This window comes from Pipistrellus kuhlii, unplaced genomic scaffold (genome assembly GCF_014108245.1).
Source record: "Pipistrellus kuhlii isolate mPipKuh1 unplaced genomic scaffold, mPipKuh1.p scaffold_m20_p_3, whole genome shotgun sequence".
In the NCBI taxonomy this organism is placed as follows: domain Eukaryota; kingdom Metazoa; phylum Chordata; class Mammalia; order Chiroptera; family Vespertilionidae; genus Pipistrellus; species Pipistrellus kuhlii.
Window position 1 is genome coordinate 44,753,949 of NW_023425529.1, and position 25,004 is coordinate 44,778,952.

The window sequence follows — 25,004 nt, forward strand, 5'->3', positions numbered from 1 at the left end:
AGAGAGAGCACTCAGAACTAGGTAAAGTTCCCTGGAGTGTTTCAGCCTGAATTAGAAATGATCAGGGTTGGGCTGAGAATATCCAGCCAAACATGAAATTAATTCCTTCAGTCTCAGGTTCTGGAATCAAGGTCACCAGCCTGACCATTCTTCTGGCCTGATACCTCCTCCTAGAAATAGCCCTCTCCATGGTGCCATTCCTCCTGAGCCAGGCTACCTCTGGCAAGTCTCTCCTTTGAGAAGTTACATAGATTTCCCCCTGTCACTAGAGAGATACTTAAGTAGTGGGGGAAGGGAGGGAGGACTCACTCATAAACCCCCACAGAATGAACAGGGCCAGTGGGCATTGGATAGAGGACATGGAGGAGCAGCAAAAGCGAGTCTGAATGTGTGCCTTGAGATGGTAAGCATTTCTACTTTATCGCCTGTGTGTTCTGTGGGTCCCCAGGCAACCGGCCATGCAAGAAGGGCAGCAACTCAGCCTCAGAAACAGTGTGGGGAGGTGAAAGGAGCTCTTGACTTGGATACATGGGTGTGCCTAAGACTCACACCATCAGATGCTTGAAGAGCCTAAGCAAGCTGCTCCACCTTTCGGATCCTCAGTCTTCTTGTTCACACATGAAGTTTTTTGCTTACTTGTGCCTGAGTTCCTTCCAGCCTTGACCTTCGACTGCACTCCCATGGCTGACTATCACTGCATCAGGGCTTCCTGGTGCAGGGCAGACACCAAGAGTTCCCATAGCTGGGGCACACACCTGGGGGCCCAGAGTGCATGTCGACAGTGCTTGGGTGCAGGATGTTTTTCGAGGGCGGTTAATAGTCGTTTGCCAGGAAGAGGGTTGGGAGGTCTTTGGAAAATGCTGGGTTAAAGATAGCTAACAAGTATTCTTTGCTACAAGACTTCTCAGAACTCTAATATGGGCTCCAACTAGGGAAGATTTAATGGACAGGAAACCTTTTTTACAGAGCTCCCAACAGACGGGGGTTCTGTGGGTCAGACTTTGAGATAGCTGACTCTCCAGTAGGACATGATCTCACTCATCTAGGGGAAATGATGAACACCATAGACTGATGAACAAGAACAGACCCAGAGATAAGGAGCCATGGATCAGACTGTTGGACCTCAAAAGGAGGGTGGGGATAAAAGGGAGAGATCAACCAAAGGACTTATGTGCACACATATGAGCCCAACCAATGGTCAAGGACAATAGGGGGTGGGGGCATGAGGGGAGGGTTGGGGGAATGGAATGGGGATTGAGGACAAATATGTGATACCTTAATCAATAAATAAATTAATAATAATAATAACAATAATAATAATAAAAAGAAATCCTTGCAACCTGAAATTCTAGCACCTCATCCTTTCCTGGGTGCACTTTTGAGGGAAAGTTTTCAGGATGTTGACTAAAATGGGGACAGCACCAAAGAAAGAAATCCACTGTCCCCAAGTCCCTTAGCAATTCAAGGTTCTCTTAGGTTCTTCACAATGAGAGAAAGCAAGGATGGTATGGATGTCTGCATAATACAACCTTCCCCCTTGAACTGTGAAGCCACAGGGCCTCCTGGAGTGTGCACCTGCCCTTTCCCCCTGCTCAAAGAATGAATGAGTCAGATATTGCCCATTTACATCCCATGTAATGGACAGTGGGGACCAACTGCCTTGGTTGGTGCATACAGCCCACCCTGGGATAAGATGGAGAAGTCAGTCCAGGGGGTGAAAAGGCCTCCAGAGAGGACTCAGAGGCCTGAAGTGAAACACAATGCACTTTATTGGTGACAGAACAGATGGGTAGAGGAGCCTGTGTGTTAGACACATCAGAACTGTGGGGACCATTCCACCAAGGGAGGGGACCCCAAGGGCAACAGAAGGTGACAGCTAAGGCCACACCTGGACAATCGTATGCACAGGCTGGAGCCAGAGAGAGCCTGAGATTCCCTTGGCTGCAGTTGGCCAGGGATCTGGATGGAGGAGCAAGAGGCCCCAGTCTTCTAAATCCAAAGAGCAGCTGTCTGTCGTAGGGGAGGAGCTGATGGAGGCTAGAGGTGCTCTAGTGATGGTTCCCATTCTCATTATTTACTTGGAGCGGTGCTGAGAAGACTGGGAGGACTTGACGCTGCCACCCCGGTTGCTGCCAGAGCTGAAACCTCCGCTGACCCCACAGCGACTCCCGGAGCCAGAGCCAAAGCTGCTGCCTCCTCCAAAGCCACTGCTTCCGCCAAATCCACTGGTTCCACCGAATCCACTGCCACCTCCAACGCCACTGCTTCCGCCAAATCCACTGCCTGCTCCCCCGCCTACACGGAAGCCACCGCCAAAACCACCTCCGTAACCACCCGTGGAGGCTGAGGTAGTGTTGCTGCTGCTGACCACAGCTGCAGGGGAGAGGACAGTACAGGGATCAGCGCCCAGAACACTATTATAATTAATGATCTGCTGGGCCCAAAATGATTGATCATTGTAATACACTCTAATGTCATAAGATGTTCAGCCCCATAGCTTTAAAACATCATGCGTTGTCCTGTGGTTCCTTCCACATTCGATCAACTCTTGACTCCCTTAGAGATTAATCATAATTTCTCCTCCTATTAACAGGCTCCCTATTAGTTATTCCCCATGCTGCAGACCTGTTAATAGTGCCTTGGACCCAGAACAGTAACAAAGTCTTATCTGTTTCCCCTTCCACCATCTCCAACTTCCATAGAAATATTTTAATTAGTTGCTACTGCCCTGTATTATTACTAATATTTCAACATCAGCTCCCATTATCAGGGTTACTTTGGCTACTTACAGATGCTGACAGCATTCTGACACTCTCCAGACATCCTGTATGAAAAAGCAAGAGAAAATGTCATCATCGCAAAGCAAATTTCCAATAAGCCCATGAATGAAGGTGTTGAATAACACAACCGGAACTGAATTCGGAAGCCTAGCAGATCTGTCCCCTTTTTCTACCTTTCTATGAGCCACAACAAAGAGACCCTATACACATTGGTTACATATGTGCTTTGACTAACAATGGTGAGAGTGGCCTAGTAATCACAGGTGCTTCTCTGCAAGGCCTGTGGAAGGTGGGGGGTTGGGGTGGTCAGGGCCTCTCTCTACACAGCAGGCTTTCATCCCCATATACTTGTTCACTTATCTAGCCCTCAGCATGTGACTTGGGTCAGTGAAGTTGGAATTGGAGACTCACCTGCACTCCTCGCCTTCTAGCAGCTTGCGGTAGGTGGCAATCTCCACATCCAGGGCCAGCTTGACATTCATCAGCTCCTGGTAGTCACGCAGCAGCCGGGCCATGTCATCCTTGGCCTGCTGTAGGGCAGCCTGCAGCTCTTGAAGCTTGGCATTGGCATCCTTGAGAGCCATTTCCCCACGCTGCTCAGCTTCTGAGATTGCTGCCTGAAGGTTGGCATTCTGGGAAAGGAGGAGGTAGGAGAAGTGATGGGCCCAGTAGGAGTGTCCCAGGCTCTCTGAGTCTTACAATAGATTATCCTAGAGCAAATGTCTTAAAGTCAGGCAACATCATCCCTTCGCTAGCACTTGTATCTTGTCTTCATCCCTGAAGATATTTCTCTTGTGGATTACCAGCCATCTAGACTGGCTTGGTATTTGAACTCACTAGAAGCCGATGCTGCCTGAGATGAACCCATAAGTCCATTTCAGACTGTGAATCCTGATATTCTAGCCCCCACCCCTCACCAGTAATCCCAGGCACTAGCATTTATCACCATCCCACCTGCTTCTTGGCGTTCTCAATCTCAGCCCGCAGCCTCTGGATCATCCTGTTGAGCTCCATGATCTCACTCTTGGTGCTCTTCAGATCATCCCCATGTCTGCCAGCTGTGGTCTGCAGCTCTCCCAACTGGAGAACAGAAGGGAAAATAAGGTGTTCATGCAGTTTTGCCTGATTTGTTTCTCTATTTCTAAACCTACCCAACCTTGAGGTGCTTCGTAAGCATTTGTTAAAATGACATTGAGTCATGTTTCAGCAGGGACAACTCGGAGGCAGCAGAGAAAAGAACATCTGGTTTGTCATGAAAGAAGGTTCTTGTATCCTGCAGTCCTTGAGCAAGCTAGAGTCAGACCCATATGTCATGGCAGGGGACAGTGGAACCACCTCCTCCAGGGGAAGCACTTTCTAAAAGCTAAACAACCAACCATTACAGGGATGTCTTCAGAGAGTAGAACCAAGAGAGGTCTACCCAGGGACACTGGGGACTCATCACCCAGCAGCCCCACAGGCCTCAGATTCCCTGAGACCTTCAATGGATCCTCTGAAAGGTGCTCAGCTCCCACCTTGGTCTGGTACAGGGCCTCAGCCTCAGCCTTGCTCCTCTGGGCGATCTCCTCATACTGGGCCTTGACTTCAGCAATGATGCTGTCCAGGTCCAGGCAGCGGTTATTGTCCATGGACAGAACCACAGAAGTGTCACTGACGTGGCTCTGCATCTGGGACAGCTCCTGCCAACACGAAGAGATATGTTCACTCTCAGGCCTCTACCACAAGCACACAGAGGCTCAGAGAGACTCTTGATTAACAATCCCATTCACTGACTCAGCTCTGAATGTACATCAGTCCTACCATGTCCCCTAGCCCCTCAGAAAACCCTATGTCTGCAGCCCATCCTGCAGAACCCCAACAAGGGACTTATTTCTAAGCTCAGTCTTTTCAGACCTTAATATTAAATTTCTGAGCCTCAAATCTGAAATATCTCACCCACCTTCTCTCTCCCTCTTAGTAATAAATAGCTTTACCATATCATAGAGGGTCCTTAGGAAGTTGATCTCGTCAATTAAGGCATCCACCTTGGCCTGAAGCTCTACCTTGTTCATGTAGGTGGCATCCACATCCTGAGAAAGAAAGAAGCAAGGAGGCCTTATTTTCCCAAGGACCAAACAACAAACCATGATCACAGCATGAAAGAGTTAGGAGGACTAAGGCTGGTGATTTATTGGTCCTTGTCTGAGGCTGGTCTCCACATAACAAAATGATTCACATCTCACTGTGGAGGTTTAAGTTCAACCCTATTAAAAAATAAATAAATAAATAAATAAATAAATAAATAAATAAATAAATAAATAAATAAAAACACTAAAAATAAATGAACTGACTCACTAAGGAATCTTTCCAGACTAAGATGAACCTGGTTTCTTTTTTTCTTTTTTTTCTTCTCCAATTGCCTAAACTTGATGGCTCTGTACCAATGGAGTAAGGAGATTTTCTCCAAAGCAGCCAGAAATCTGCACCTACAAGCCCCAGGAACCTCACACGTAACCCTTACCTTCTTTAGGGTCACAAATTCATTCTCAGCAGCTGTACGCTTATTGATTTCATCCTCATATCTGTAGGAGTTAAAAAGAAATAACTGAGTTTGGGTTTTGAGGTAGTCATAAACACCACTATTCTCTTTCAAACTCTGAAAGCTCATCTCTTCCAGCCCTCTGTTCCTCTCCCAACCCTCTTAGATGAACATATCCTCCTTACTACCTCCCTATTAGTTAATAGAGCCAATCATTCCAATTTTTCCAGACATACTATCCCAGTTTTAGCACTGTAAGTCCCTTGTCCTGGGAAAACCAGGATGGTTGGTCAACACACCATGAGTTGTCCCAGCATCCTCCAGATCCTAGAACCAGGATCTTCCCCAACCTCGCTCCTGAAGAAGTTCTCTCTCAACTCTACACTCATCCTGCTTGCCACAATTTTATTTGTAAAAGACTACCCTTAAAGAAGGAAGGTGAGGAGTGAACCTAATGAACCAAGCTATCCTCTGACAATAAGGAGAGGAAAAGAGATTAAGTGACACCACTGCCCAGCAGACAGGAGGAATGCAGTAAGGGCTGGGACTCTGTAACAGGTTGTCTCATGGCATCTTCCCACTCCTGCTCCTGTCACTCACTTCTTCTTGAAGTCCTCCACCAGGTCCTGCATGTTCCTTAGCTCTGAGTCCAGGCGGCCTCTCTCGCCCAGGATGCTGTCCAGGTAGCTTCGCAGGGAGCTGATATAATTCTCAAAAAGGGGTTCAAGATTATTGGTGCCTGTGATGGAATTGGTGCCCTGCTGTTGGAGCAGGTTCCACTTGGTCTCCAGGACCTTGTTCTGTTGCTCCAGGAACCGTACCTGCAATGCATTGAGGAAAACATCAGGCAAAGGATCAGAGGGACCTTGGCTCAGGTAAGACAGGTGTCTGTATCTGCCCATATCCCAGCACAAAGGCCTAGAAAAGACATGAAGATAGGTTTCTACTGTGGCTGGAGAAGATATGGTCAGACAATTCTATCAGTCAGACGACTAAGGATGCAGCATGGTTTGGAAAATTACAGGAGGAAAGATGGACAGGGAAACTGAAATGAGCTCTGCCTGGACACAGAAGTAAAGATGACCCTTCAGTGTTCCCAGGGATGTCGTGACTATCATAACTTCCAAAAATACACTGCACTCTGCAAAACTGCACTTAAACCTTGCAGAGTCTTTTCCACCTAAGGCTCCAATGACACTCCAGTTTTCAAAGGATGTGAGTCACTGAGAACTGATACTGATTGAAATGCCATACCCATCATGACAGGAGAGCAATAGCTTGTGTGAGCTATCCTAGCCTGGAAGTCACTGACCATCCCTCTCTTTCTAAAAGATTGATTAGGGGTGCGAATTAGGTTCCCAGCTTCTCTGCAGAGACTAAGGTTCCATGTAAACCTCTTTCATCCTTTTTCTTGGGCACCCACCTCCATTGTCTAGCACAGAGACATAGAGGGAACAGGTCTCCTGCAAAGCCTCAGAGGGCAGCCTATGTTTGTAAAGCTCCCAGTTCTGTGTCAGACTTTTCCTTTCCATGAGCAGAGTCAGACAAGTAGGACTTGGGTTTGTCTGGGTCCAAATAGACGACCACTATCTTTTCTACTCATATCTTCATGTGGATAAACTTATTGGCCCTAAACATGTTCACAGACCCTGGAATGCTGCCTAACCTTACCCTCTCAGCCTCACCCTCCCAGAATTTATCTTAAACCCTGTGTCTAAAGGTCAAATTCAAAGTTCTCAGCCTAGAAATGGGGTCCAGTCAGAGCTTCATCACCTTGTCGATAAAGGAGGCAAACTTGTTGTTGAGGGTCTTGATCTGCTCCCGCTCCTGGGCCTTCACCTGCCCAATCTGAGGGTCAATCTCCACATTGAGGGGCTGCAGAAGGCTCTGGTTGACAGTCACTTCCTGGATTCCCCCAGGAAAGCCACCAGGGCCAAAGCCACCAGGCCCACCAAAGCCACCAGCTCCACCAAAACCACCAGCTCCACCAAAGCCACCAGCCCCTCCAAAGCCACCAGCCCCTCCAAAGCCACCAGCCCCTCCAAAGCCTCCTCCCATTCCTCTGCCACCACCAAAGCCACCTCCATAGCCACCTCCAAAGCCACTGCCACAGCCGCTACGCCCTCCCCCAAAGCCACCAGTCCGGGAACCACCAGCCACACTGATGGAGATGCTCTTGTTGCCACCCAGGTTGTAGAGGCTGTGACTGCCAAAGCCACCTGCCCCACTCCGGACCCCACAGGCTCCTCCACTGGCTCCCCCTGAACGGGCCACACAGCTCATCCTGCTGCTGCCGCTGGAGACCACAGCAGAGCGTCCGGAGAAACCCTGGCTCCCGCCGCTGAAAGATTTCTTGCAGACTTGTCTGTTCATGGTGAGATGTCTTGGTGAAAGAAGAGTTCCAAAGTGCAGCAGGGAAGCCTAGAGTCAGAGGAAGAGGGAAGGACACTGAAGACTCTCTGCAGATTAAATCCCTTTATATACATCTAAGAGGTTGCTGGGCTCACATGAACAAGAGATAATTAGTCTCAAATAGTCATGGGTTGGGTTTGCCTCCAAGGCAATAAGTTTGTTCCAGGATGCTAAAACACACCTTGAAAATAATCTGAAATGGTAAAAGTGCTAAGGTGGCAGGCTTATCTGGAAGGCGGTGGTGTCTGGCATTGCCCCATGCTTGGGCCTGGCCACCGCCTAGCTTTGTCTGACAGGATCCAGAGGCACGCTCATCCTCATCAGGTGCCCTTAGCCCTACCAGACTGGACTCAGCTCTGGAAGAGAAGGCGTGAAAGGTGGGTTGGGGAGGTTCTGGAGAAAATATCTTAATAGAAGGGATGATACATTCCACTCCATCATCAGTATATGGCCACTGAGTGCCCATTGTGTGCCCAGCTCTATGCTGGATTTGGGGATGATGTGGTGATCTCTCTGTCTCCCTTCCTGGAAACAAAGCCCAGAACCATCACAAATCTGCCTTCCAGTTCCCCCTCTGTCCCAACCTATAGTTGGGGAGGCAGCAGCATGTGGGTTCACAACTCTTTAGAGAAAAAGGGCAGTTAATGCCTAAGCGCTTTGATGAGTCATTAGCAAAATTCAACATGCAAAAATTTTATTTGTTTATTTGTTCATTTGTTTTGAAGCCTTCCCAGAGAAACTACACACTATTCCACATGTTGGGGTATCCCTAAGGCTTCCTTTCTTGCTCCCCCAACCCCATTTTTGGCGCTTCTCTGGTTTCAGTTCAAGTCCCAAAGAACTGAAAATTCAAACATCAGTTCTAGCATCACTTCAACAAATTTAACAGATTATCTAACTCAAGCCAGCTACTGGAGACTCGGTCATGAATAAGGAATGCAGGGCCTCTGTAGGACCGTTCTCTGGTGGAGTGGCCTCACTGTCTAGATTCACTCACCAGCCTCAGAAGGGCAGACCTGGCAGAGCTGGCAGCACCACCATAGGTCTCCAACTCCAAAAGCCTGAGAATCTGCCAGCGTGGTGTTTTTCAGAGGCTTAGCGACTGGGCTTGGCTTGTACAAGAAAAAAGCCTTCCTGCAGCCGCTTGTCTCTCCAGGACAGGTCTCTTTTCTTTCTGTCTGCTCTGCACAAGGCCCTGCCAAGGGTGTGGCCTGTATGGCCTTGGCAGGAGGCTCAGCAGAATGGGCAGAAAGGAGGAAAGAACGAGGGATTCTTCAATGCTCACAGGGAAGGGCTGGAGATGGCCCAAAGGCAGAGGAAGGGAAGTGCTCTTCAATGGCCTGGTTCTCCCACCTGTCCTTCTCTCCCTCATTTGTTACCCCTAGGCTATAGAACATTCTAGCCCAAGCATGTCAAACTTGCGGTGGTGGGCCACATGCCACATAAACGAGGCATGAGGACCAACGGTGAGTTTGACATGTTTGTTTTCCCAAAATAAGGCCATAAACTTTCCAGGAGTTTATGGTCTTCTTAACATACTGGATCCCTTGTTTTGTAGCAAGGTGCTTTGCCAGTAATAAATGTTCATAGAGGTTAATTGAATGCATCAATCAATTGGTGAACTAATGAATGAATCCCACCTTTATACTGAATTACAACCAAATAAAACTGGTCAAAAGCTAGTCCAAATCCCATTACACGAGGTAGCTCAAGCTCATTGAAACCATCTGAACAGGAGGAATCCAGACCTCTCAAATTTGGAGTTCAGATTTAAGAAACATACATGCAAAATGGATGTCACCACCGCTCCAGTGGGAAAAATGTGATGACACACAGGATCAAGAATCAGTCAATCACAGAATCAACTTGAAGTTGAGTAGGCATTTGAAATCACTTAATCGTTCCCATAATCTTTCCCATGCCTAGTACCGAGGTTCCCTCCCTAGCATGTCTAACTTACAGCCCTGATCTCCCATGGCTGCTGTCCAAGACTTAATGGCATATGAAATTAGCCCAAGGCCACACACAGACACCCTCCTTGACTTTGCTTCCTCAAAGGAACCAGAGTTTAAAGAATGAACCAAACCCAGAGCTAGACCAATCCCTCTCCATTACTAACCATGACCAAGGCTTTTAAAATTCTCTGTACATCAGCATCATTAACCATTAAAGATGGCCAATCATCTCTATCCCTCTGGGTCTCATAGGAACATAACAGGATGAACAAAACCTCTGTCAGGTGTTTAAATAAACATATAAAAATTTAACCTTATTTCTCTCTTAATATTTAAGAGTATGCACTTTAGAGTCAAATAGATCTAGTTTTTCAATTCATTTATTTTTAACTGAGGTATAATTGACATACATTATATTAGTTTTGGGTATACATAGACCCAGTTTTTAAATCTCAGCTTTGTTACTACATGTACATGAGCAAGAGCAAGTTCATTAACTCTCTGTGCTTTTGTTTCCTCATATAAAATTATTAATGGTACCTCTCTCATAGAGTCACTGTCATGCCTAGGCAGTACCTAGCACATTAAGTGTTCAATCAGTGTTCACTATTATTTTTAACTATTTTGGTTTTCAAGTCACACAAAATTTCATCTTTCATACCTGTCAAAACAATTCATTCAATAAAATGATGCTTCCATTTTCAGATAATGCCCCACTTCTGTCATGTAGGCATGACAATGGGTATTATTTCATAGAGAGTGGTCTGTGTAGACCTGAGCAGATATCTGAACGCATGAAGGAGCAAGGCATGCAGACATATGAGCAAAGGGTGTCCTGGAAAAGGAAGCCACAAGTGCAAAGGCCCTGAGACAGAAGCATGAAAAGTGTTTGAGGAGCAGTGTGGGGCCAGGTCAGCTGAAGCAAATGGGAAAGGAGGATAGGCATCAGAGATGAGGTCTGAGGCAGCTGAGAGGCAAATCACACAAGGCTCTGAGATGCTGAATAAGGCTGTGTTTTACTCTGAGAAGTGAAGCCTTTGAAGGGTTTTAGCAAAGGTGAGACAAGAGCTGACTTTTTAATTTTCTTTAATATATTTTATTGATATTTTACAGAGAGGAAGAGAGAGGGATAGATAGATAGAGAGTTAGAAACATCGATGAGAGAGAATCATCGATCAGCTGCCTCTTGCACATCTCCCACTGGGAATGTGCCCGCAACCCAGGTACATGCCCTTGACCAGAATCGAACCCCGGACCTATCAGTTGGCAGGCCGACGTTCTACCCACTGAACCAAACTGGTTTCGGCAAGAGCTGATTTTTTAAAAGTTGAGTCTAGAGACAAAGCTTGTGCACAGCTTCATACAAGAGATGGGATGCAGAAGTGTCCACTCAAGTCCTGTTTTCCCAAAAGGAACGGAGAACAGGGCTCAGTGTCCTAACCTGCATGGTAGAGTCCAATCCACAAAAAAACAAAAACAAAAAACAGGGACCTGGTTTCTTCTCACACAGCAATACTCAGTCACAGTCTTAGTTCCTGGACAGTGCTGTGAGGCCAGGAGGAAACCCCTCTGCATGCTCAGCCAAGTTCAAGTATCCTCACTTGAACTGGTGTTGACCAGAGAGCTGACTACAGGGCCATTGCATTCTGGAAGCCCTAGGGTTTATCCCTCTCTGCTTTGTTATCTTTTACTAAACAGACATTTACAGGGGCTCTCTCCTGCTAGTCTCTTTCCCTCATTCTACACCAGGAGTCTTATTGAACCTTTATGTAAAAACGAGGGGCCCAGTGCAAGAAATCCATGCATGGGTGGGGTCCCTAGGCCTGGCTGACAATGAGGGCCTATCTGGGCCGCCTCGCCTGAGGGAGGGACCAGGAAGGTTGGCTGGCAGTGGGAGGTTAGCTATGGGAATGCACTGACCACCAGGGGGCAGCTCCTGCATTGAGCATCTGCCCCCTGGTGGTCAGTGCACATCAGAGCAACTGGTCAACCAGTCATTCTGGTCCTTCCTTTCATTCCATCAAACAATCTCAGGCTTTTATATAGAGAGATGCCTGATAACCAACTAATTGTCCTGGTTAGGATGGGATGGGGTGGAATGGGGTTGGAAATAGGAGTAAGTTGCTGAAATACTGAGCCCCCACTCAGACTCATGGTAGGACCCCTTCTTTTCTGTAGCTGGGTTCAGGCCTCTCACCATTCTGCCTTGCACACAGCTCCTGGGAGCCCAGGCTAATGTCCACCAGCCTGTGACACACAGGGTCAGGGATTCTTTGCTCCTGCAACAAAGGCCTCAAGAACTTTTCCTGGCTAGTACTGGTAATTAGAATGCTATTTCTTTTAATATTGTGTATTTTTTCTAATTCCCTGTTTTCCTGAGAGGAACATCTCAATAGTAACTTCAATATTATATATTGGATAAATTTTTTTTAATATTTTTTATTGATTTCAGAGAGGGAGGGACAGGGAGAGAGACAGAAACATCAATGATGGGAGAGAATCGTTGAATGACTGCCATCTGCACACGTCCCCACTGGAGATCAAGCCGGCTACCAGGGCCTGTGCCCTGATGATTCTGCCAGAAATCAAACTGTGATCTCCTGGTTCGTGGGTCAATACTCAACCACTGAGCCATGCCAGCCAGGCTTGGATAATTTTTTAAAAGAATGTTTTGATCCTCAGATGTCTGTAGATTTCTTTCCATATGAACTGGGGTTTTTTGTATAGAGTACATTTTTAAAAGTAAAATAGATAGATAGATGATAGATAGATAGATAGATAGATAGATAGATAGATAGATAGATAGATAGAACTAGCTGCTGTGTGGACGTTTGATCACAGGAGTCAGGGGAGAATGTGTGGAGACTACACCACCTTCCTTATCTTCTAGGACAAACACTTGCCTTCCAGTTTCAAGCAACTCACTTCCACTTCCTGCTGTAAGAAGAAACAGCAGCCACAGGGCACTGCAGAAAAGATAAACAAGGAAACAAAACAGAAGGTGAAGCTTGCCCAGAGGAAGCCTTTATTTATTTAAGTTTCCTCTGTGGCCAGGAGCTCACCCCATCGTTGTGCTGAATCCTATCTGTCTGTTGTGCCTCCTCAAGCCAGTGATTGTAGTAGCAGAAAGTTCATCTTTTCCTCATTGCGAGGTTTAATGACAGGGAGTTATTAAATAAGTCACTTGAGACAAAAGGTAAGGGGGGGGAGAATTAGGTGATCATTTGATCTCGGGAAGAGAACGTTAAGAGGAAATATACATTAATTTTACTGTGCAATGGTTTGAAAAGCAAAGATCTCACTCCCTCCACTGGAGAATCTAAGGGATTCCACTTGGACTTAAAGCAGAGGGTGTGGTCATGGTAGAAAATAAGATGACCATGAGATACTGTGTAAGTAATCTAGGGAGATTTAGAGACAGCGATTCACAGCTCCTCGCCCATGGAAGGTAGGCAACAATTATTGAAGGGTTGTATGTCATTCTGAGGGAGATGATTCTTCCAGACCAAAAAAATGGCAATATATCTCCTAGTCCCTGAGAACATCTCTCATAGTAAACAAGAAAGGAACAGAGTAAAGCAGCTGCAAGACTCAGCATTACTGCTCCATAGAAGAGGAGTGAGGTGCAGGGGCAGTTCCCAGATATGAGTCCAAAGCCCATCATGGACCTAAAGGCCACATCCTGAAAGCAGGTGACCCCGAGTCCCCTCTTCATCTCTTTCAGAGCTTGTTCTCTCACACATGCTTTGTCCTCAGCTTATTCAGTCTTGGCACTTGAAGCCCAGCCCCAAATGAATGGTCTTCCAAGTGTGTCCTAGCCCTCTTCAGCCTCCCCTCCCACCACTTCCTGCTCTTTGTCTTGAGGGATGCTAAGTTCCTTTGGGTTCATAGATATACTGTGCTAGGCCATACTTCCCTGCCTTTACTCTGGTATTCATGCTGTCTAGGGCACCCTTCTCCCCTGCACACCTGCATCTCTCACCTCAACTCCAAGTCTATGCCTCTTTCATCTGGATGACTCCCTCTCAGGCTTCAAGATTTATCAGAGGTGTTGCCTCTCCAGAGAACCTTCCTTGAATCCCTAGGCAAAAGTAAATGCTTCTCCCTTGGTGTGACAGAGCTTCAGTATTTATATCTACCATCACTCTCTTTCCTGAAGGTAGGCAAAATCTATATTTAATGTCTGCTTCCCCAGTGCTCCCCATACCCATGCACACATGCTATGTAATAAAGATATAATATGCAAATTAACCCTCACACCCTCACAAGATGGCTACCTATGACCAGGTCAACAGAGGGTTTGTGAGGGACCATCAAATGACTGAATAGCAGGCTGTGTGGGGCAACCAGATTGGCAGGAGGGGCCAGTTGGGAGCAACCAAGCTAGTGGGGGGGGGGCAGTAAGAGGCGACTAGACTGGTGGGAGGGGCAGTTAGGGGTGACCAGGACGGCTGAAGGGGGCAGTTAGGGTTGATCAGGCTGGCACCCAGAGGCAGTGAGGGGTGATCAGGCTAACGGGGGGGGGGGGGGGGGGGGTGACAGTTAGGGGTGACCAAGCAGGCAGGCAGGTAAACAATTAGAAGCCAGTGATCCAGGATTGCGTGGTCCCAGATTGGAGAAGATGCAGGCTAGGCTGAGGGGACCGCACCCCCATGCCCAAATTTTGTGCACCAGGCCTCTAGTATTCACATAGAACTATGTCCTCCTCAAGGGTGAGGACTCCAGTGTGATGCTTGTTGAGCTGAAACTTTTGGTGGATTTGCAGACAAGGGAACTCCCATTCTTACGAAGGAAACACTACAGATACCTCACAGGGAAGGAAGAGTGATCAGAATGAGGCCTGAAGAGGCCTGTGGGTGGCTGAGCAACAGGGTGAGTCAAAAAGGCGGAGCCACTCAGGGAAGCTTCCTAGAAAAAAAGGACTTCCCCTTAGAGGAAATTAGAAGCCTGTTTTCAGTAATATTGAATATAGCCTGGCCGGTGTGGCCCAGTGGTTGAGCGTTGACCTATGAATCAGGAGGTCATGGTTCAATTCCCAGTCAGGGCATATGCCCGGATTGTGGGCTCAATCCCCAGTTTGGAGTGTGCAGGAGGTCCAGGTTTGATCCCCATTGTAGAGTGTGCAGGAGGTAGCTGATCAATGATTCTCTCTCATCATTGATGTTTTTCTCTCTTTCCCTCTCCCTTCCTCTCTGAAATCAATAAAAATATTTTAAAATAATAATAATCATATTGAATGTAAACTATAATTGAAAAATAAAATAGAATCCTGCTCTCTGTCACATCACTTTTCTCCACCTCTAGCACCCAGGCTTACGTGTCCTTAATGCCACCTCCTGCATGAAGCCCCCTTTGTTCTGGGCTGGCCCCCTAGTATCATGCCTTGGAGGGTCACAAAGAGAGAACAACTCCCTCAGTTATTTCCTCAGGTAGCTAGACCCTGACCATCCACCCAAGAAATAAAAATGGACATATTCCAAGGTTTTAGAATCCAAAACCTGGGTCCCAACAGCAAGCTAAACCAAAATCCCACAGTAGGACAACACTAATAAACTCCTCTTTGCTATCACCTTCTGGTTTTACTAACAGCAAGAGAGGGACAATTTACTGAAACTGAGAGGGTGGGACCCAGATCAGAGGGTTTTGGTAAAGGCAGAGGGACCTATGCAAATGTGATCATTGCTTGGGAGCTCAGAGCCTAAGCCAAACCAAGGATGAGGTTTCAGCCATGATTAGAAGTTAAGAGCTTGAAGAGCAGGAGTCAGGGTAGATGAATCAAATAAATTGAGTTAAAGATTTCCCAACTCACATTATGATGTGATAAGTGATTTAACTATACATCTAGGTAAAGCATTGGCGGGAGAGAGGTGGGGAAGGGCCAGGGAATGGGGAGTGGGGGGCAGAGAGCTCCCAAGGGGCAGGTAATGTCTCTATAGTTCCCCTGAACACAAAGAGCTGGCCAGAATTCAATTTAAGGGGTCTTAGGGAAAGGAGGCACCAATTATCTCAAATATGGATTTTCTCCCCAAATAATTCCCTTCAATTAGCCACCCAGCTTCAAATCCATGGCTCATGACCAGGATCCACTGCCTTGGACTGTTCTGGAAATAGAGAACAACATGAATGTTATTTCTCTTTTTTGTAAGATAGGAATCTTCTTCTATAAATAAATAAAAAACACTCACATAGCCACATACCTACAAATATAAAACCTAGACCAGCAGTGGCACCAGGGTGGTTTCTCTCATTCTACGCTTGCTCAGAGGACATGACTAATTCATTAATCTGCCCAACAGCTACCACCACCACCACCCCTGACCTCTCAGTGCGTTCCATCACAACCTGCAACTTCCTGGTGGGTGAACTTGAGAACCTTCTCCCTTTGTTCCAATCCCTGACTCCTCCCCTCATAGGCACCCCAGAAACTCAGAAAAGAGCCAGTTCAGCATTTTTCCAGGAGAGGGGTGCAGTGGTGGGAAGAAGTCAAAGACTTCTTGTTCTGACACTTGGGGTGAACCCCTGAGACAATGGGGAGATTAGGGCAGGGTTTTTGAAGAACCAAGAAGTCCTGCCCAGGGAGTGGCTGCTCCTGGCAAAAGGCTTCAGCCCAGGGAGCCCAGATTAACTCTTTGCTGCTCCACCCCTGCTGCCCTGAGCCTACCTCCAGGTCTGTGTGAAGACCCCTTGAGCAAGGACTGGCCCTGAGCAAACTGTGTGCCTTCTATGTGCACACAATCAGGGACCCTTGGGCACTACGCTGGAGGGATTGGAGTCTGAATGAACACCCCAAAAGTCAAAGGTGTGAGGCACCAATTGGGTAGCCAAGGAAATGAGTGTCAGACTGCACATAGTCTTTCTCTAGTGAAGGGAAGATTATGCTGCTCCAGGTATCCTGGAATTGGTCCAGTATAGAAACAGGGTGTCCACAAAGGCAATGCCCAAACCTTCACCTCTGAGTGCCCTGACCCCCATTCTTCCTTTTACCAACAGGAATCTCCCAGGGTTGGCCCCTCAGGCAGCTTCACCCTCTATTGCTCACTTCCCTGACTCTTGCATCATTACACAGTCGCCTGAGAAGCTGGGGAAGTGGGCATATCACAAAAGCTTGGTGAAGAGGACAAGCTTTCATTCCTCCATCCAACAACCATGACCATGTTGATTCTTAGAACAAGTTTCTGAAAGCCTTGCTGGTCTGGTGAGATTTAGGCCCACACATGGAATTTTGTAACTAGGGAGGCCTTGCTAGGTAGACTCTGGGTATAAATATCCAATTATTCCATATTCAATAGAGACTCCTGATGGCTTTTCTTGGTACCATTCCTACACCCCACACCTCCAAGACTTGGACCCCTTCCCTCCAGGTTCACTGCTGGCTCAGTACTGAGATGGCCTGACCCTCATTCCTTACAATGGTTTATCTTCGTATAATTGTTGATTGTTTTGAGTTTATGTCTCTATTCCAGATGCAGCCTTCAGGCTCCACACACTTCTCCCTCAATAATCTGAGTATTTTTTAAAAAAGACCTGAAAAATTAACTGATGACCTTGATCTACACAGACAGAGCCCTCAAGCCTCAACTTCCTTCACTTTCACCTGAATTCAGACGACTTCTTCCTAATGAAGAACAATTGCTCAGAGTGAATGACAAAAGCATTTTATTGAAAATTCACCCATAGATGGATAGAAGGAAGGAGAAGAGTTAGATGGGACACTGAGTGGTTCTTGTCCTGACCTTGCAGGGTCAGTTGCTGCCAAGTGATAGAGAAGGAGTTGGTCCTGATGTAGAGAGATATCTGGGATCTGGTAGGAGATGGCACTGGGCTGGGAGGGCACGAATATGATCCCAATTATTCTGAAGATGAAGCGTGTAGTTTTGTTCTCCTCTGTCCATGTGGGTGAAGAGTCAGCTGACAACCTTCCCATTACAGGTAAGTCACCAAGTCCACATTGAGAAGAAATTACCAAACTCCAAAAGGGCAGAGTCCACACTCCGGCACTGAGATGACACTGGTGAGATGAGTCCCAGAAAGGTAGCGTGGAGGCGGAGGTGAAGGAAGCACAGAGACACCAAGACTGGGCCCAGCTGGGCTCAGGAAGCTGCAGGCATCTCATCTCCTCTATCGGTGGGATCTCTTGGTCAAGGTGGTGGAAGAGATGATCTTGCTGGAACCACCAAACCCATAGCCACTTCCAGAGCCAGAGCCAAAGCCTCCGCCCAGGCCAAATCCAGAGCAGCTTCCTATTCCTCCACCAATGCCTCCTGCGCTGACAGCACCACCAACCACAGCTGTGGAATAGAAGCAAAGGACATGGTTATTCCAACAGTATGGGCAACCAAGAATTGCAGCTCAAACCAGGGTAAACCAATGGGCTTGGCAGGGACCGAAGGTACTTACAGATGCTCACAGCATTCTGGCATTCTCCAGACATTCTGTGGGAGAGATAAAGAGCAGTGAGTCACAGCAGAGCCTATAGCCACACTTCATTCAATAACCAGGTGTCGAGCACCTTTCCCATTGTTAAGCAGACAAACATAAGGCCTGGCTATGAACCTGTTATCTAATAGTGTACTTGCTTATAATGCACCAGAGCAGCATTGAAGCAGGTGGCCCCACAGAAGTGCCCCGGACCTGCCATGACCCCAGATCTCTCAATTCCCCATGTTCCTGCCCTGCTTTCCTCCCCTCACCTGCACTCCTCGCCCTCCAGCAGCTTGCGGTAGGTGGCGATCTCAATGTCCAGGGCCAGCTTCACACTCATGAGCTCCTGATACTCCCGCAGCATCCGGGTTAGCTCCTCCTTGGCCTTCTTCAGAGCAGTCTCCAGCTCTGTGCGCTTGCTGAAGGCATCTTTCAGGGCCAGCTCCCCACGCTGCTCAGCATCAGCCACGGAGGCCTGCAGAGTCTGACACTGTAGACAAGGGCATGAGACAGACAATCGTCAGTATCCTGCTGTCAAGAAATGTACATCTGTCCCCTCTCCTGCTTGCTGGACTTAACATGTCAGTGTTTGTCTGTCCTTCTCCCCACCTTCCCTGATGCACCTTCTTATACATTTCATCCACTCCACCAGGGCCCACCAATGCTCCCACCAAACTGGTTAAAGAGCAAAACCCAATGAAAAAGAGCCAAGAAAACTAATTTCCTGGGGATGCATGTCATGTTAACTAAGATACTGCTGAAAAGATCTGGGTATGACTTATGTAAAGAACTACAAATCCCCTGCAGACAAGCTCAGGATTTTCTGGCCTGTATGCCTTACCTTCTTATCTCCTGTGGAGACATCTGTTAGGCCCCAACCCTGTACTACAGCTAGAAGGAAGTGACACTTGCCTGCTTTTTGACGTTCTCAATCTCAGACCGCAGCCTCTGGATCATCCTGTTGAGCTCTGCAATCTCACTCTTGGTGTTCTTCAGATTGTCACCATATTGGTCAACTGAGGTCTGGAGCTGCTGGAACTAAGACCCAAGAGACACAGGGAACCAGGGGTTAGAGGTGTCTGAGTAGGGTCTATTCTCAAGTCATCCCAGCAAGAATTGCCACAAGTAGAAGGAATAAAACAAAAATGTCACATTTTTGTTTTATTCAAAACAAATCAGACCTCAAAGAATCAGTTCATTTCTGACTTCTCTTGGATTCAAGCTGATAATCATCTGCTCACAGACATCAAAAGCAAAGCCCCAGAAGCCACTCCAAACTTCTGAGAAAGCTTCAGGACCCACCTTGCTCTGGTACAGGGCCTCAGCCTCAGCCTTGCTCTTCTGAGCGATCTCCTCATATTGGGCCTTGACTTCAGCGATGATGCTGTCCAGGTCCAGGCAGCGGTTGTTGTCCATGGAAAGGACCACGGAAGTGTCACTGACATGGGTCTGCATCTGGGACAGCTCCTACAGGGAAAATGTCTCACATTAAGCCACCTGGAGAGTCTTCCCTTATCTGAGACCAGAAATCTGCTGTCGTCACAGAAATGGCCATGCCACAGGCTCAGATGGAAGCAGAGTTAACATTCCCAATGGGGTGGGGGGGGGGGCAATTTCAATGTATAAATCAAATGGTTGTGGCATTTCAAGATAGGAAAGTAATGTTTGTAGTCCTTACTGCTCCCCAAGGACTATCATAAAGAAAATGGAACAAATGCGTTTCACTAGAGAAATGCTAAATGGCAATAAATTCTATCCCATGCAATCTTTAGATCTAATCACCTCTTCTAAGACATCTGGTTTTGAGAACCTCTCACATCACCCCTTTCTATCCAAGACCTTGTTGAGAACCCACCCCCTTGAAGTAAAGAATTAGAGTCCTTTCAAAGAACTGTGAATTCCAACCAACTGCCTCATAGATGGAGGATTCCCTTCCCTGAATAGAAGGGTCAATGGAGTCCTCACCGCAGCATAGAGGGCCCTCAGGAAGTTGATCTCATCATTAAGGGCATCCATCTTAGCCTCCAACTCCACCTTGGTCATGTAGGCAGCATCCACATCCTACAGAGGAAGAGTGGGGAGAAGAGACGCGCTGCAGTAATTATAATCGGGGGCAGCAGATATTAGGTGACACAGAAAGGCTTCTCAGTACCAGGTGAGGTAGTGAGGAACTAAGCCATTAAACATATTCTGCCCCGAAAGCCTCCTGCAGATATGGATGTTAATTATCTAAACAGGGTTTTTTCCCAGCCTTAATTTCTTAGGACCCTGTTCAGGTAAATCTGGATAGTATCAAATGTGGTGGAGATGAGGCAGAGAAAGACCAACCCCACCAAAGACCACTCCCAAGGGAAAGGTGACCTTTATCCCCTACCTTCTTAAGCACCACAAAGTCATTCTCAGCAGCTGTGCGCTTGTTGATCTCCTCTTCATACCTGGGATGGAGATAGAAAGGAAAAGACAGATGCACCACAGTGAGCTAGTGTTTCTCAGCAACCTGCTACTCCTTTCAAACATCTGTTTGGAAATATCCAGCTAATTGGCTACATTTCCCCATGTTCATACAAATATTCATTCAACCTACATTTATTGAATAATGACCAGGCATGATGTACCAGACTAGACCCCGTTTTATTCAGAGAAGTGAAAACCAAACTTTAAGAAGACTGTTTTCAAGAGATAAGATATGAAGGAGGGGGGAGGGGAAACAGCAATGATTTGCTTGATCTTATTTCCCTAGAAGTCATCTTTGTTTCATGTGATAGTTAACTGAGGGAGAATGTTGGTATCTTCTCAGCTGCATCCCATAATGAGTCAGCATTATAATAAGAGCTACTATGCATTGAATGTTCATTATATGTCCATTGCTACCTGCTTTCTTTTCCTCTTTTAATTTTATTTAATTCTCAACATATAAGGTAGGGCTATTATCCCCATTTAAATATGAAGAAACTAAGGTTCAGAGAGGTTAAGAAGCTTACTCAAGATTATACAGCCAGTGAAAGACTCAGTATTTAATCCAAATCCAGCTGTCTCTACAACCTATAATCTTTTTATCATGGTATTGTATTTTCCATCTGTTTGATTTCTAATCTTCTTTGTATATGGCAAGTCCAGCTCTTTGAATGTATCATTCATTTTATATTTGGGCAATTTAGGATTACTAGGCCTTACCCCATTAAAATGTAACTGTGGCAAAACAGGGGAGCAGACTAGAGGACCTGCTTGACACCTTTGGGATATCTTCAGAGCCTAGGTTTCTAAATGACTGAAGAGGAGCCCAGGAAGCCTGGGACATAGCTGGGCAGACTTGTGAGTTGGCATCCCCCTTTCTTCCCCACGTACTTGGTCTTAAAGTCCTCCACACTGTCCTGCATGGTCTTCAGCTCAGACTGCAGGCGTCCTTTGTCATTGACCAAGGAATCCAGCTGCTTCCTAAGGGCACTGAGGTAGGCCTCAAAGAAGGGATCCAGGTTTTTGGTGGATGTGGTGGTTGTCTGCTGCTGGAGGAGGTTCCACTTGGTTTCCAGGACCTTATTCTGTTGCTCTAAGAATCGCACCTGTGTTTCAAAAAGGTATAGAATGAGGGCCTGAAGATTTGACAGGAGAGTTGGCCATGGCCAACGCCAACCCCTTCAATCCAAGTCAACCAGGGGGCCCAAGAGCCATTCAAGTAGGGCCATCATGTTGCAACTTCAGGAACCACACACTGGGTCAGTGGGGTGGATCCCCACTTGTGAGCTCCTGGCAACCAATGGGCCATGTGGGTTGTGAAGAACAGAGCATAGACAGAGCAGCAGAGCTTGACCATGCAGCAAGAAACAACTTCCTGTACAGGTATCCAGGGGCCCTGGGATGAATTACTAAGAACACTGACCTCTATTAAATAATAAAATAAAGTAAAATAAAGTAAAGTAAAATTAAGAAATACACCCCTAGTCTGAGTGATTGCATTCAAAGTGACTCAGGACCATAGCAAAGGAATGATAAATTCATTGCAGATTTTTTTAAAAATCACTTACTCATAAATGCACTTGGTATGTTCCTGTGAACTTGTGTACAGCTGAGTATACTTAACTAAGATCAAGGCCCTAGACATATTCTGAGTCTCAGCTAGATTCAGTTCTGCAAGACTTCCCAGAACTTTCCCTTTTTCTATGAAAAGATCTAGCCAGATAAATCAAGGTAGCAGCTTAGCATGGCATTTCCACTTTATGTGCTTAGAATTTAAATAAAAACAGGTAATGGCAACTGATCACAATTTGAACCAAAAAGGTTAGATGAAACAAGCACCAAACCTTTGGTCTTGAAATATCTATGTGCCCTAGGATTGCAAAAAAAAAAAAAAAAAAAAAAAAAAAAAAAAGCCTCTTTAAGCTACTATTGGTTTATTCAAACTAGCAAGAAGAGCAAACAATCCCATTCAATCTACTCCAAGATTGTTCATTCTTGCCTCATACAGTTAAACAGACTTAGTCTTTGAAGCATGGAGACCCAGGGCATCCTTGACTGAGGGTGCTACCTGTATCCATTCATTCATTGGTCATTGGATGCCTCAGCTCTCTGAGGCTAATCTGCTTGCTATCATCCATCACACTTGACTATAATTGAGTTTGAGGACTTGAATCCCTAACCTTGTATGGAAAAGGAAGTTGGACTACTAAAAGACCAGGAGAGATCCATCCTCTTCATCTCTTTAAACAGACCCAGATAAGCAATTTTGCCCAGATTCAGGAGGGGAACTAGATTCTGCCACTAAAGTAAGCCTCTTTTTTATTTGACAAACCAGCCTGGTTTCCTTCTGTTACAACAGAAGTGCCAACAGTTAAATTATTACATCAACTATAATAAATTGTTAGCTAATTATTAAATTATTAACTGTGTTATTTTAAAACCAAAATCTGAGAAAAAGCAGGGTAACAATGAACCTGCTTAATCACTGGGGCAACTGGACCCAGAAAAGTTGAATGATTTTCCACGTATCACATGGCACATCTAGAAAACTCCAAATATTGAACTACTTTGACAGCCCACCCAGCAGGAAACAAGAAACTCAGAACACTAACCGCCCGCCCCCTTCAACAGCTGGAAAATGGAGGTCCAGGTAGTTCAGTGGTTTTCCCATGGCAGGCTCAGGTCTGAGATGCTGGGACTCTAGCAACCCTGGTTTCTGCCACCTTATGTGGCCAAGAGGATGCTCACCTTGTCGATGAAGGAGGCAAACTTGTTGTTGAGGGTCTTGATCTGCTCTCGCTCCTCAGTTCGGACCTTCTGGATCTCGGGGTCGATCTCCACATGGAGTGGGGTCAGCAGGCTCTGGTTGATGGTGACCTCCTGAATCCCCCCAGCAGGGCAGACAGGGAAGCCAGAACCACCCCGTCCACCAAATGAGCCCCCAAATCCACCACCAAAGCTGCCAGCACCGAAACCAGCACCAAAGCTGCCAGCCCCAAAACCTCCCCCAACACCAAAACCTCCTCCAGCCCCAAAGCCACCACTTTGCCGGCATCCGGCCATGCTCATGGAGATGCTCTTGTTTCCCCCGAGGTTGTAGAGGCTCCTGCTGCCAAAGCCCCCAGAGGAGCTACGGCCTGCACCCCCAGACATGGAAGCCGAGCTGAAAGCAACCCGCTTGACCCCACCTACGACAGCCGAGCTACCGCTAAAGCCCTGGGATCCGCCTCGGACACCCTGCTGTCTGGAGATCATGGCTGGAGAGAGGAGAGTGAGCTCTGAGTTGTCAGAGAGAAGCAAGAGGGGCCAGGCCAGTGAATGCCGCAGCTCTAGCCTGGGTCTCTTATATGTGCTGGAGCAGAAGGGCTTGGTTGCAGGGGCATAAAGGAAAAATCTGAAACATTTCTGGGCTTGGCCTTTGGCACCAGCCCAACCTTCTCACACTTGCTGAGCATGTCACTAAACACACCTACAGAAGTCAATCGGAGGGCACAGGTAACTGGATTCCAACACACTCCCCTCCAGGAGAACCTGAACGGGTGCCTCAGGGCCTCCTGCATCAGAGGCCTTGCCTGGCCCCACCTTCCAGGTCCCCCACCCACTTCCCTTCCATCTCACCAGCTGCCAGTGGCCTCCCTGTTCCAGACAAGACAACCCCTTGCCTGTTTTCTCAAGCCACAGAATTTGGAACCTGAGGGCCTGGGTTCAAGTACACAACCTGGCTTACCAGCTCTGCAAACCTCTCTCTGCAAGTCACTCTCTGAAACTCATTTGCTTCACCTGTAAATTAGAAATGTTGCTTGGTAAACTGTCAGAAGCTGCACATATTTTTGTTGTTGTTGTTGTTATTATTATTATTATTATTATTATTATTATTCCTCCATGTGCACTTAGCCCCATGTACACATGGCAAGGGGGAAATCTGTTTTATAGCCTATAGCCTTCCGAACCTAGGTTAAGACAGCTCTGTTCTGTTTGCTGTCCAGACATGTGCTTGCCTCCACCAGGACAGAGCCTGTTGTAGTTTCTCATAATTAGTCCCAGTTCAAAAGTGTTTGTAGCTTTTTTGGTGCTGGAGACCCCTTTGGCAGAATGATGAAACATGACCTCCTTCTTAAAGCAGTGTTTCTAAATACAAAAAAAAAACAACTTTTAAGCCCTAACTTAAATTTTTCCCCACTGAGTGCAACAAGCAGCCCTATGTTCAAATCCCACCTGTTGCCACTAACTAGGTGTGCAGTCGTGAGCAGGTCAACTAACCCTCTGAACCACTTCAACCCATCCTCTCATTCATAAAATGGGAAACCTGCCTCGTAGATAATAAGACAACATACTTATAGTGCCTGGCACTTAGTAGGTCAGTAAGCATTCCTTCTTTTCCTGCCTGGGTTTCGCCATTGCCACTCATGAGGAGACATTAGCTAGGTCTGTACCGCTCTCCTCTTCTCAATTCCTCATGACACT

General features: G+C 46.8%; 2 protein-coding genes across 2 annotated transcripts; both read right to left on the reverse strand.

Moving 5' to 3' along the window:
* Positions 1 to 1,768: 1,768 nt before the first annotated feature.
* KRT3 (keratin 3) lies at positions 1,769 to 20,563 on the reverse strand. Its single transcript, XM_036454882.2, has 11 exons — positions 20,560 to 20,563; positions 8,056 to 8,059; positions 7,072 to 7,681; positions 5,899 to 6,119; positions 5,281 to 5,341; positions 4,754 to 4,849; positions 4,295 to 4,459; positions 3,735 to 3,860; positions 3,192 to 3,412; positions 2,790 to 2,824; positions 1,769 to 2,373 (listed from the first exon to the last, which is right to left on the reverse strand). The coding sequence occupies exons 3-11, from the start codon at positions 7,669 to 7,671 to the stop codon at positions 2,075 to 2,077; spliced, it is 1,824 nt and encodes a 607-aa protein (XP_036310775.1). The 5' UTR covers positions 7,672 to 7,681; positions 8,056 to 8,059; positions 20,560 to 20,563; the 3' UTR covers positions 1,769 to 2,074.
* On the reverse strand, positions 17,305 to 23,871 carry KRT4 (keratin 4). The gene is made up of 9 exons (XM_036454863.2): positions 23,289 to 23,871; positions 21,432 to 21,646; positions 20,461 to 20,521; positions 20,052 to 20,147; positions 19,389 to 19,553; positions 18,999 to 19,124; positions 18,356 to 18,576; positions 18,063 to 18,097; positions 17,305 to 17,953 (listed from the first exon to the last, which is right to left on the reverse strand). The coding sequence occupies exons 1-9, from the start codon at positions 23,793 to 23,795 to the stop codon at positions 17,784 to 17,786; spliced, it is 1,596 nt and encodes a 531-aa protein (XP_036310756.1). The 5' UTR covers positions 23,796 to 23,871; the 3' UTR covers positions 17,305 to 17,783.
* Between the last annotated feature and the right edge of the window lie 1,133 nt (positions 23,872 to 25,004).